Source organism: Cololabis saira, chromosome 9, assembly GCF_033807715.1.
Source record: "Cololabis saira isolate AMF1-May2022 chromosome 9, fColSai1.1, whole genome shotgun sequence".
Classification (NCBI taxonomy): Eukaryota; Metazoa; Chordata; class Actinopteri; order Beloniformes; family Belonidae; genus Cololabis; species Cololabis saira.
The window spans coordinates 1,098,367-1,112,872 of NC_084595.1; the positions used below are offsets into that span (position 1 = coordinate 1,098,367).

Below are 14,506 nucleotides of genomic sequence, written 5' to 3' on the forward strand. Positions count from 1 at the left end.
TTGATTAACTGGTCTCTCAGCACAACCAGAAGTCAGGGGGTAAGGGAGCCCTCCTGCCCCCATGGGACATTAGTGCTGGATACACAATGGATTCCTGGAAACATTGGAAACCGTTGTGTTTGGTGATTCTGTCTGTCGAGGACGTTGAAGATGCTTCATAATTGGATTTATGATAGCAGGATTTCTGCTAATCGGAGGAGGGGGATTCCTGGTGTACCGACAAACGCGTAAGTGGTCGACAGCTGTTCTGGTTCTTTCAGAGCTGCCGGACGTGGCTGAAGGATCAAGCAAGGTGATCAACACTCAGACTTTAAAAGGAACCCTGGCTATTAAGACATGTAGGTCTTAAAAGATAAATGTTGGTATCAATTATAACAATGTGATATAAAAAACCTTGTTGATGTCTTTGTTTTTATAAAATTTGAAAATATAATTTAACTCGTAGGTCGCCATTGTTGTTTACATTCTGGGTAGTGAAGTCAGACGGTGGCTCCTGCTAGCCCCCGTACACTGTTCTGACACCCAGAAACAGATGAAAACACAGCTAAACAGGTGACGGCGCACCAGAAACACAGATCAAAACACAGATAAACATTAAGGTGACGGCGCACCTACAAAAAAGTTAAAAAAAAAAAAAAAAGTGCCGCCCCATACAGCATGAACTATAAAAACACCATAAAACTCAGATAGACTAACAGACCACACGTTTCAACTAGCAGATAGCCGATGCTACAATAAAAACCCCAGCCAGATCTGCCGTCATTAAATTAAATAAAGATGTTCTTGCCTATTTGACGCGAAGTCTGCGCCTCCCGCTTCGTCAAAGTCCCGGGCCAGTCCCCTCAGCCTGCGGTCTGTCATCACCCAGCACCGAAGCCGGTTTTAGGGGGGGCAGGGGTGGGCTATGCCCACCCAAACGTGCATCCTCCCACCCGCGTCTCCATCCCGGCGAGAGCGGAGAGCGGAGCGCTGCAGGCTGTAGAGCCACGGCTACGCCGTCTACGCCGTAGCCTAATGCACTGGTAAGATGCGCACGCCATTGATCATTTTTGCAGATCTCCCGTGCATCACAGAACTTTGATCCAGTTTGCCTGAACTGAGACGTCGTATGGGCTCCCTCGTCAGCCTCCACGGCCGGGAGATGCTGCTCATCTATGTTTTAGATACCTGTCCCAGTTAAACTAACGCGGCTTATCTTCCCAGAGCCACCGCTCTACGTCATCGCCCCCAGAATGCATTGCGCAGGTAAAACATGGCGCCTCCCGCAGGTCAAAATATGTGATAAACATTGTAGATTTTTAAAGCAATTAGATTATTTTATGTTTCTAACAACATATTTTAGTATAAGAGAACAATTGTGGCTAATTAGGGACTACAAGTCTTAATAGCCAGGGTTCCTTTTAACGTTGGGGGAGCAAAGCCGTAAACTGGATGTGATTCTTGAACAGAATCTCAGGCTGGCGGCGTCTTTGAGCTCATTGGTAAGATGGAGAAGACCTTGGAGAAGTTGGGTACTCGGCTTGGCGGGAATTGATCACAAATTCGTCTGATTGGAGTCGCCATTGATGAACCAGAGACTGAAGGCAGACGGAAAATTACTGAGTCTGCCTGTTCTTTAATATAATTGTTGATTCTATAATCTGGCCTTGACAGGGCGGTTTGGCCGATCGCTCTGGTCACAATCTCCCTGGTGGAATGTAAACAAGGTGACTCTGCCCCCACTAGCCCTCCCCTCTCAGGAACATCTGTGGACCTGTTTCAGAACTGACCGAGCCGTCTGATAACATCAAGGACATTGGCTGAGAGCAGCTCTGAGAGAAGTTCACGGACTTACCGCTCACACACACTTACTGATAACCACACCTCCCTCAACTCAACGCCTTCCTCGGCCCCCCCTCTTATCAGCCCCCTTGAGAATTGAGAAAGTTAAGGTTGTTTAAGCGGTACATGCTCCATTGAACACAATGTTATTCTGAGCGAGTTCTCCTGTGGCAAGATGGCCGCCGGTGAACGACGCTGGAGACTCCGCCTTGAGTCATCTAGCCTTTATCTATGTCTATGGTCTCCACGGAGTAGTAGCCCCGCCCCCTCCCCAGGCCCCGCCCCCTCACCTTGAGCGTGACCAGCAGCGTGACCGTCTCCACGGAGTAGTAGCCCCTCCCCCTCCCCAGGCCCCGCCCCCTCACCTTGAGCGTGACCAGCAGCGTGACCGTCTCCACGGAGTAGTAGCCCCTCCCCCTCCCCAGGCCCCGCCCCCTCACCTTGAGCGTGACCAGCAGCGTGACCGTCTCCACGGAGTAGTAGCCCCTCCCCCTCCCCAGGCCCCGCCCCCTCACCTTGAGCGTGACCAGCAGCGTGACCGTCTCCACGGAGTAGTAGCCCCGCCCCCTCCCCAGGCCCCGCCCCCTCACAGGCCCCGCCCCCTCACCTTGAGCGTGACCAGCAGCGTGACCGTCTCCACGGAGTAGTAGCCCCTCCCCCTCCCTCCCCAGGCCCCGCCCCCTCACCTTGAGCGTGACCAGCAGCGTGACCGTCTCCACGGAGTAGTAGCCCCGGTCCACGTAGTCTCCCATGAACAGGTAGTTGGTGTCCGGGCTTTTTCCTCCGATCTTAAAAAGCTCCATCAGGTCGTGGAACTGGCCGTGCACGTCCCCGCACACCGTCACCGGACACCGCACCTGGGGGAGGGGCCACAGGGTTAGGGGGAGGGGCCACAGGGTTAGGGGCGGGGCCAGAGACCCGGGGGGCATGGTCAGAGGTATGACGGGCGGGGTTAGAGCCCCAGGGGGCGGGGTCAGCTACTCACCTCCTGGACATTGGACTCCTTGGTCAGGATCTCCTTGGCCTGCAGAACAAACAACAGGTTTAGACAGAACCGGATCAGAACCAGAATCAGAACCACCTCCCTGACCGTCTCCATGGAGACGGATCAGAACCATCTCCCTGACGACGGCGACAGTGGAGTCGCTGTGAAGCCTGAACCTGCAGCTCATCAAGGCTGATTTATGGTTCCACGTTACACCAACGCAGAGCCTACGGCGTAGGGTACGCGGCGACACGCACCCTACGGCGTAGGGAACGCGGCGACACACACCCTACGACGTAGGGTACGCGGCGACACACACCCTACGACGTAGGGTACGCGGCGACACACACCCTACGACGTAGGGTACGCGGCGACACACACCCTACGGCGTAGGGTACGCGGCGACACACACCCTACGGCGTAGGGTACGCGGCGACACACACCCTACGGCGTAGGGTACGCGGCGACACACACCCTACGGCGTAGGGTACGCGGCGACACACACCCTACGGCGTAGGGTACGCGGCGACACACACCCTACGACGTAGGGTACGCGGTGACACACACCCTACGGCGTAGGGAACGCGGCGACACACACCCTACGGCGTAGGGAACGCGGCGACACACACCCTACGGCGTAGGGAACGCGGCGACACACACCCTACGGCGTAGGGTGCGTGGCGACACACACCCTACGGCGTAGGGTGCGTGGCGACACACACCCTACGGTGTAGGGAACGCGGCGACACACACCCTACGGCGTAGGGAACGCGGCGACACACACCCTACGGTGTAGGGTACGCGACGACACACACCCTACGGCGTAGGGTACGCGACGACACACACCCTACGGCGTAGGGCACGCGGCGACACACACCCTACGGCGTAGGGTACGCGGCGACACACACCCTACGGTGTAGGGAACGCGGCGACACACACCCTACGGCGTAGGGTACGCGGCGACACACACCCTACGACGTAGGGAACGCGGCGACACGCACCCTACGACGTAGGGTACGCGGCGACACACACCCTACGACGTAGGGTACGCGGCGACACGCACCCTACGACGTAGGGTACGCGGCGACACACACCCTACGGCGTAGGGTACGCGGCGACACACACCCTACGGCGTAGGGTACGCGGCGACACACACCCTACGGCGTAGGGTACGCGGCGACACACACCCTACGGCGTAGGGTACGCGGCGACACACACCCTACGGCGTAGGGTACGCGGCGACACACACCCTACGACGTAGGGTACGCGGTGACACACACCCTACGGCGTAGGGAACGCGGCGACACACACCCTACGGCGTAGGGAACGCGGCGACACACACCCTACGGCGTAGGGAACGCGGCGACACACACCCTACGGCGTAGGGTGCGTGGCGACACACACCCTACGGCGTAGGGTGCGTGGCGACACACACCCTACGGTGTAGGGAACGCGGCGACACACACCCTACGGCGTAGGGACCGCGGCGACACACACCCTACGGTGTAGGGTACGCGACGACACACACCCTACGGCGTAGGGTACGCGACGACACACACCCTACGGCGTAGGGCACGCGGCGACACACACCCTACGGTGTAGGGTACGCGGCGACACACACCCTACGGTGTAGGGAACGCGGCGACACACACCCTACGGCGTAGGGTACGCGGCGACACACACCCTACGACGTAGGGAACGCGGCGACACGCACCCTACGACGTAGGGTACGCCGTCGATTTAACGCGGAACCATAAATCAGGCTTCAGGAGGACAGGTTAAACATCGGGGCTGCCAGTTGTTCATTGCTGGTTGGTTTTTTTTAACTCTGAGCTTTGTTGGTTTGTTTGCTGGTGTTTTTTTTCTCTCTGTGATTTTTGAGTTATTTGTGAAGAAGTTCTGAGTTCTCTGTGAGGAAGGTTTTTTGTTCCCTGTGGGAGTTTTTCTGTGTTTTTCTATTAAACTACGCCTTGTTTTGGCTAAAGTTTAACCCGGTTTGGTGTCGTGTGATTGGGTTCAGAAAGAACGACCCATAACTACAGATGTGTACAGACGTGTGTAGACGTGTTAAAGAGGTAAAGACACAGATTTGTTTTCTTTATTGTTGTAATCTGTGCTTTAAATAAATCTGGCATTGTTTATTCTAAAACAGACTGATTTATTGCTTGTGTAGTTGAAAAATACATGAGAACAGGACCTTGAAAAAATAATCGCATATTAAATCACAATCGCAATATTGAGGAAAAAAATCGCAATTAGATTATTTTCAAAAATCGTTCAGCCCTAATATATACACATATATATACATATATAAAGTATTCCCAGATTGATTAGCTTATGAAGTATACTACATTCATCTCTCTCACGATATCAACATGCTAAACAATAGTGAAAAGAGTTTATATAAATAGTATGATTATTTTTAGTGATGCACCGATTGTTCAGTAACCGAAATTGTTCGGCCGAAAATGGTAAAAAAACACTTTGGGTGTTCGGTGGAATAAGTGGGAAAAACCGAACAATTAATAACGGCGTTGTAAAATAAGGAAATAGACTGGCCGCTCCGTAACGGTTGCACCACAAACATAAATCGTTGGCCAACCAAAAAGTAACCACATAAGAATTTTACCAACATTCACCAGGAGGTGGAACCAAAACAACAGAATGCTGGAAATTAAAAAATGTCATTTTTTTATGTTCAACAAATGTTTCCTACCTTGTAATTTTGTAAAATATTTTTTTCTTTGAAAAGCCTAAATCAAATGTATTTGATTTATGCAATGGTGAAAAAATTGGCAAAATAAATGAAAAACTGCTTTAGAACCATGTTCGGTATTCGGCCAAGTGTTTATTATTATTTTCGGTTTCGGCCACAAATGTTCATTTCGGTGCATCACTAATTATTTTCTAAACTGTGTATTCAGATTAAATCATGAATATTACAGAACCTCAGAGACATTGTTTCAGATGCTAGTTTACAAATAATACAAAACATGTACTGTATGTTGTACTATTATACTCATTTATTGAAACACATGGCGAGTCAAACATTTACCAAAGCAACTGCCAAACACTCACTAACAAACTAGCCGAAGACGTGTGTTGTGCAGAACTGCAGCAGTAAATCTTCGTCGGAGCTCCACTCTTTAGTAGGGATTTCATATCCAAACCCTTAATAATCATTATTTTCTCCAAATACCAGCCCCTGGCTTCCCGTTAAATTCAAGTTCCTTTCCGGCATTTTAACATGTTTTTTTTGCGTTCCGTCTGTTCACTTGGTGCTACTACGCTGCTGTTTGTTTACACTCACAACGCTGCCAACATGGCCGCCGTGTCCCAGAATGCACCTTGGCGACCAAGCCCTGTAGTTGGTGTGGAAGAGGAAGCAGTGGCTGATGCTCAACCAACATGTTAGTAGAGAAAACTGCTGACTGCTGGTTCTGACCAGGCCTGTGCTGAAAACATCCATTTTCCCCATTCTAAAACCGATTCATATTAATTCCTAAAAAATCTATTCAAATGTCTAAAAATCTTCTTTTTTTTATCATTACAACTTTTGGTATTTTTTTGTTTATGCCCTAAAAAGGAATGTTCTGCTGGACACCAGAATAACTGCCATGTTTTTGCCTTTAAATATGTTTAAAGGTATGAAAACATTAAAGTTTTAAGTTATAATTGCATAAATTGTCTATATTTCATTACTTTCTATACTGCCTTGAGGTTACATTAGCATAAAATGCTAAAAACCAAATCCCCTCCCCCTCTTCATATATATATATATATATATATATATATATATATATATATATATATATATATATATATATATACACACACACACACACACACACACACACATTAGGGGTGGGCAAAAATATTGATACGACAATATATCGCCATACATAGTCTCCCGATACGATATCGATATTCAACGTATGTATCGCGATATATTGCCGTATCAATATTTTTGCCCACCCCTAGCTGTACTGTATGTTGTGATTTCAGTGTGGGTGAGACACTGCATTTTATTTTTGTTAAATTTTTGTTTATTTTAAGTCAGGGGCAAGTAGCTGTACTGTATTTTGTATCTAAGAATAATGCACACACGGCACTTTTTATGTGTTTCAGTGTGTTTTTTCATGCAAATATGTTGCATAATTAAAATGGAAAGTTTGAATTACATTGTTTTGACTCAGTCTGTCCAATGAATTATCACTATCATCTGATGTACATATATACAACTTGGACTTTAAGATGTGTAATGCATTTTTAAGTTTTTCGGTGAACTATGTAGAATATCGCGATATATAGGGATATCGCATAATTGGGATATCGCAATGTGTATCGTATCGTGGCTCAAGTATCATGATGCGTATCGTATCGTGAGGTCCTTCCCAATACCCACCCCTATTATACATACATATACACACACATTTTAAATATTATTTATATATATAAAATAATATTTGTTTATTTATGTTATGTTTATATATAAATACAATTTTAATTTCATATATATATATATATATATATATATATATATATATATATATATATATATATATAAAATCCCAGGTCCCCCGGTCCTCACCTTGAGTCCACCCCCCACAGGTCCCCAGGTTTCACCACTCCCAGGTCTCTTTAGTCTCCCCCTGGTCCTACCCCCCCCCCGGGTTCTAACCCCCCCCAGGTCCTCCAGGTCCTAGCCCCCCCCTCCCCCCCCAGGTCCTAGCCTCTCCAGGGTCCTAGCCCCCCCCCAGGTCCTAGCCTCTCCAGGGTCCTAGCCCCCCCCCAGGTCCTAGCCTCTCCCGGGTCCTAGCCCCCCCCCAGGTCCTAGCCTCTCCCGGGTCCTAGCCCCCCCCCCCAGGTTCGGGTCCAGGTTCTCACCTTCTCGCAGAGCGTCCTAACTTGGGTCTCGGCCAGCTGCCTGCAGTCGTGCAGCTGCTCGACCCACTGGTCCAGCTCCTTGGTGAAGGACTTGTCCTCCATCACTGGTACTAGAAACTAGAACTTAACCAGAACTAGCACTAGCTGCTAACGGAGCTAACGGAGCTAACTGCTAACGGGGCTAGCGGAGCTCCAACCGGCTCTAACCGGCTCCAACCGGCTCTAACTGCTCCACACCGACACCAGCAGCTGCAGCTCCGGCCGCTCGTCCCGGGACCGGCGGCTCTGCGCGGGTTCTGCGCGGGTTCGGGGCGCTGGTCGACGCCGGGGGATCCGGGAGTTCCGGGAACGAAGATCCGCGACCAGAACACGCTAGCGGGGAGCTAAGGGGCTAGCGGCACGGCGCATGCGCGGCTAGCGGGGCTAAGAGGCTAGCGGCACGGCGCATGCGCGGGGAGCTAAGGGGCTAGCGGTACGGCGCATGCGCGGCTAGCGGGGCTAAGAGGCTAGCAGCACGGCGCATGCGCGGCTAGCGGAGAGCAATTTTTTTTTTTTTTTTTTAACAAGCTTTATTGAATAGTTCTCATATTACAAAAAACATAAACAGACATACAAAACAGTCATTAATACATAAAAGTACAACAACACAGGAGCCAGGGGGATTTTTAAACAAACACATTAAAGAGAGAGCATAAATTAACAGTTTTTGTTATTAGAGTCAGAGATGGAACTCAAGTATTGTTTGGTTTCATTCTCAAAAATTAAAAAAGGGGGTTTTGAATGACTGAATTTGGATTTATGAATATGAAACTTTGCAAGAATAATTGTTAAATTGATTACAAAAGATTCTCTAGATTTGTTTCTTTCATTACTGATGAAACCAAACAATACATCTTTCCAATACAGAGTGAAGTCAGAGTCAATTTGATCTATAATAAATCGGGAAACATCTTTCCAGAATGTGTTAGTGTAGGGACAAACAGGTGTACCAGTTTTTCAGGGGACATTTCACACAACGAACAGTCAACACAAATATCTCTTTTGAATTTAAGAAGAGGCTAGCGGGGAGCTAGGAGGGCTAGCAGCACGGCGCATGCGCGGCTAGCCGCGAGCTAAGAGAGTTTTTTTTAACTTTATTTAACATTTTAATTTACTAAATTCCTTTGAGGAAACATCTGAAACATTACAAGCTCACAACACATAAGCAGATACGTAACCTATATATGTTTCTTCTACCTGTAGATACATTGTAAACATCTTAACAAAAGTATTTATAATTGGTAACCGGACAAGAAAACAGGATAAAAAAAGTAAAAAAAAAATAATAAAATAAAAATAAAATAATCATAGGGGTTGGAATTTCGACAAAAGTGCTTAAGCAGTTTTTCTTGTGTTTTTATTTATAAAACAGAAGATTGTAACTTAAAGAGAAATAAACTTTGACATGGTTTCATATAAATCATTTGCGAGCAAAGAAAGCTAAGAGAGCTAGCAGCGGGGACATCCGGGGACTGCAGCACGACGCATGCGCGGCGGGCGCAGCGACGCCAGCGGTTTCTTTATTTATTTTTTTATTTATTTAAATCTTGAAAAACAACGAAAGATTAAGATCAAAGGCAAAATACAGATAGATTCCAAAACCAAATTGAAAATACATTTTTTTAAAAAGGACAAGACAGGACATCCGGGGATTTCAGCACGGCGCATGCGCGGCGCAGCGACGCCAGCAGTTTTTTTTATTTAATTTAAATCTTGAAATACAATGAAAGATTAAGAACAAAGGCAAAATACAAATATAGATAGATTCCAACACCAAATTGAAAAGAAATAAACATCTATGGTGACAGGGACCACCGGGGACTCCAGCACAGCGCATGCGCGGCGCAGCGACGCCCAGCGGCCGAGGGGGGAACTGCAGGCGGCGTGACGTAGGAGCGGGCGGGGCGGTTTGTTATTAGAACTTTTGCCTTAAATATGACCTTTTGCTGCAACCGTAATACATTTAATTTAAATCTATCACCAAAGCCGTCACCAAATCTGGTTTGAATTTGATAAAAGATAAAAGGTGTTTTAACTAAATCCTACTCTTATCAACCCTCATTTTCCACAACTTTTGGTTGGTGGCTGTGACTTTACGAGGTTAAAATTCCAAACAAATGAATAAGAAATACATTTAATTTCATCTCATCCCCCTCGGTGTCCTACAGAAATTAAATCTTACAGTTTTACCCCAAACATAAATATAATCACCATGTTACGAACAAAATACTTAACATTTCCAATTACTCCCAAAGCAAAAGAACTCTTTAAAACCTTAAATGGTGTAAACCCGTCCAGCCATTTGTTGGTATTGAAACTAATAAGTGTGTATTTTGTGATGAATGTGAAACCAGTAGGGGTGTAACGATACACTAATCTCACCTTACGGTACGATACGATATTATAGCAGTATTTTTTAACAACCTTGAATGAGGAACATATGACTGGAAAAAATGGTCTTTTATTTGAAAGACACAAAATACAAAATAATGCTGTGAGTTTGCCCTATTGTTACAGTTTGTAAAGCTTTATAACTGTTTAAGTTTTAAAGAGAAAGCCAGGCCAACCATTTTCCACAAACTGAACTAAAAGTAAATGTCAGGTTTGTATTATGATCTTCAGTTTCATAAGTAACTGAATAGTTTCTCTCATGAATGATTTGACTTTTTTCTTTTCCAGAAATTTAACAACTAAAATTAAATAAATAAATAAAAGTAAATAATTACATACAATTTTACATCATAAAAAGATTGATTCATGCTCACCTTATAAGTGTAAGAGGAGATTTATTTTTGTTAAGAAGGTTATTTCATTATTTTATAAATCTATTCTTTATATTCTGATGTAAATCAGGGACTAGTTTATCTGTAGTGATTAGTCTGTTTTAGATTGGGCGGAGTGATACGCCACAGTACGGCACTAGGTGCTGTGTTGATGTTCTAAAATCCTACACTGTTGAGGGACATTAAAGTACACTGGAACTCAGCAGAAGTTCCCCCCGTGTTTATCCTACTCACCACCCCAAAAAGGTTTAATTTAATAAGGTTTAACTCTACACCAGCCTTACATCAGTAAAGTAATTTAATAAGGTTTAACTCTACACCAGCCTTACATCAGTAAAGGTTTAATTTAATAAGGTTTAACTCTACACCAGCCTTACATCAGTAAAAGTTTAATTTAATAAGGTTTAACTCTACACCAGCCTTACATCAGTAAAGTAATTTAATAAGGTTTAACTCTACACCAGCCTTACATCAGTAAAATAATAATAATAATAATAACTTGCATTTATATAGCGCCTTTCAAAGAACCCAAGGTCGCTTAACAGATCATAGGCCTTTTCAAGGGATGCCTTGAAAAAGGAAAACCAAGGAAGAAAAAACAAAACAAAACACCATCGGGACAAAACAACAGGGGGGGGGGGGCACTAATGGGGAAAAGCCAGGGTGAAAAGGTGGGTTTTGAGATGTGTTTTAAAACTGTCCAGAGAAGGGGAGTCACGGATTACAGCGGGGAGAGAGTTCCAAAGGGTGGGGGCAGCAACACTGAAGGCTCTGTCCCCAAACGTCTTCAGTCTGGTCCGGGGGATGGAGAGCAGACCAGCGTCTGAAGACCGCAGGTTCCGGGAGGGAGTGTGGTGATGAAGGAGGTCGGACAGGTACTGGGGGGCCAGAGTGTGAAGGGATTTGTAGGTGAGTAGGAGGAGTTTGTACCGAATGCGGAACTTAACAGGTAGCCAGTGGAGGTGGATGAGGGTGGGGGTGATGTGCTGCCAGGGCTTGGTGTGGGTGAGAACCCTGGCAGCTGAATTCTGCACATACTGGAGCCTGTCCAGGGTTTTACTTGGAACCCCAGACAGGACTCCATTACAATAATCCAGTCGGGAGGTGATGAAAACATGGATGAGTGTTTCTGCCACAGAGTCAGAGAGTGAGGGACGGAGACGTGCGATGTTTCTGAGGTGGTAGAATGCAGATTTGGTGACCGACTTGATATGTGACTGGAAGGAGAGGGTGGAGTCCAAGATGACGCCCAGATTACGGACCTCGGAGGATGGCGTGATGGTGCAGCCGTCCACCCGGATGAGCAGATCTCCAACCTTCCGGAGCAGTGACTTGGGGGCCACAACCATGAGCTAAAAGTTTAATTTAATAAGGTTTAACTCTACACCAGCCTTACATCACTAAAGTAATTTAATAAGGTTTAACTCTACACCAGCCTTACATCAGTAAAGGTTTAATTTAATAAGGTTTAACTCTACACCAGCCTTACATCAGTAAAGGTTTAATTTAATAAGGTTTAACTCTACACCAGCCTTACATCAGTAAAGGTTTAATTTAATAAGGTTTAACTCTACACCAGCCTTACATCACTAAAGTAATTTAATAAGGTTTAACTCTACACCAGCCTTACATCAGTAAAGTAATTTAATAAGGTTTAACTCTACACCAGCCTTACATCAGTAAAAGTTTAATTTAATAAGGTTTAACTCTACACCAGCCTTACATCACTAAAGTAATTTAATAAGGTTTAACTCTACACCAGCCTTACATCAGTAAAAGTTTAATTTAATAAGGTTTAACTCTACACCAGCATTACATCAGTAAAGGTTTAATTTAATTTAATAAGGTTTAACTCTACACCAGCCTTACATCACTAAAGTAATTTAATAAGGTTTAACTCTACACCAGCCTTACATCAGTAAAGGTTTAATTTAATAAGGTTTAACTCTACACCAGCCTTACATCAGTAAAGGTTTAATTTAATAAGGTTTAACTCTACACCAGCCTTACATCAGTAAAGGTTTAATTTAATAAGGTTTAACTCTACACCAGCCTTATATCAGTAAAGGTTTAATTTAATAAGGTTTAACTCTACACCAGCCTTACATCACTAAAGTAATTTAATAAGGTTTAACTCTACACCAGCCTTACATCAGTAAAAGTTTAATTTAATAAGGTTTAACTCTACACCAGCCTTACATCACTAAAGTAATTTAATAAGGTTTAACTCTACACCAGCCTTACATCAGTAAAGTAATTTAATAAGGTTTAACTCTACACCAGCCTTACATCAGTAAAAGTTTAATTTAATAAGGTTTAACTCTACACCAGCCTTACATCAGTAAAGGTTTAATTTAATTTAATAAGGTTTAACTCTACACCAGCCTTACATCAGTAAAGTAATTTAATAAGGTTTCACTCTACACCAGCCTTACATCAGTAAAGGTTTAATTTAATAAGGTTTAACTCTACACCAGCCTTACATCAGTAAAGGTTTAATTTAATAAGGTTTAACTCTACACCAGCCTTACATCAGTAAAGGTTTAATTTAATAAGGTTTAACTCTACACCAGCCTTACATCAGTAAAGTAATTTAATAAGGTTTAACTCTACACCAGCCTTACATCAGTAAAGGTTTAATTTAATAAGGTTTAACTCTACACCAGCCTTACATCAGTAAAGTAATTTAATAAGGTTTAACTCTACACCAGCCTTACATCAGTAAAGTAATTTAATAAGGCTTAACTCTACACCAGCCTTACATCAGTAAAGGTTTAATTTAATAAGGTTTAACTCTACACCAGCCTTACATCAGTAAAGTAATTTAATAAGGCTTAACTCTACACCAGCCTTACATCAGTAAAGGTTTAATTTAATAAGGTTTAACTCTACACCAGCCTTACATCAGTAAAGGTTTAATTTAATAAGGTTTAACTCTACACCAGCCTTACATCAGTAAAGGTTTAATTTAATAAGGTTTAACTCTACACCAGCCTTACATCAGTAAAAGGTTTAATTTAATAAGGTTTAACTCTACACCAGCCTTACATCAGTAAAAGGTTTAATTTAATAAGGTTTAACTCTACACCAGCCTTACATCAGTAAAGTAATTTAATAAGGTTTAACTCTACACCAGCCTTACATCAGTAAAAGGTTTAATTTAATTTAATAAGGTTTAACTCTACACCAGCCTTACATCAGTAAAGTAATTTAATAAGGTTTAACTCTACACCAGCCTTACATCAGTAAAGTAATTTAATAAGGTTTAACTCTACACCAGCCTTACATCAGTAAAGGTTTAATTTAATAAGGTTTAACTCTACACCAGCCTTACATCAGTAAAGTAATTTAATAAGGTTTAACTCTACACCAGCCTTACATCAGTAAAGTAATTTAATAAGGTTTAACTCTACACCAGCCTTACATCAGTAAAGTAATTTAATAAGGTTTAACTCTACACCAGCCTTACATCAGTAAAGTAATTTAATAAGGTTTAACTCTACACCAGCCTTACATCAGTAAAGTAATTTAATAAGGTTTAACTCTACACCAGCCTTACATCAGTAAAGTAATTTAATAAGGTTTAACTCTACACCAGCCTTACATCAGTAAAGTAATTTAATAAGGTTTAACTCTACACCAGCCTTACATCAGTAAAGGTTTAATTTAATAAGGTTTAACTCTACACCAGCCTTACATCAGTAAAGGTTTAATTTAATAAGGTTTAACTCTACACCAGCCTTACATCAGTAAAAGTTTAATTTAATAAGGTAAGGCTTAACTCTAACAGTAAAAGTTCAGAGCTTAAACCTGCCAGATTCCCGTGATCGGGACCAAAACGGGACTAGTTTCTTCTGAGCGGAGGAAGATTTTGGTCCGCGGGTCGAGGCGCGGCCGTTTCTAGTCAACACAATAGATTAATATTAATAACCCAATATCAGATACAGGTTGTCACCTCCACGACACGTATCGTGACGTTTTTGTATCGCCA

At 44.1% G+C, this 14,506-nt stretch overlaps 1 protein-coding gene across 1 annotated transcript in view; it reads right to left on the minus strand.

Annotated features, from left to right (window-relative positions):
* Positions 1-8,095, minus strand: part of LOC133451345 (serine/threonine-protein phosphatase 2A catalytic subunit alpha isoform) — a 17,641-nt gene extending 9,546 nt beyond the window's left edge. Inside the window, exons 1-3 of the mRNA XM_061730317.1 lie at positions 7,694-8,095; positions 2,807-2,845; positions 2,508-2,678 (exon numbers count right to left, since the gene is read on the minus strand). Coding sequence (XP_061586301.1) covers positions 2,508-2,678; positions 2,807-2,845; positions 7,694-7,795 — 312 coding nt within the window. The 5' untranslated portion in view covers positions 7,796-8,095. The remainder of the gene's footprint in view (positions 1-2,507; positions 2,679-2,806; positions 2,846-7,693) is intronic.
* Between the last annotated feature and the right edge of the window lie 6,411 nt (positions 8,096-14,506).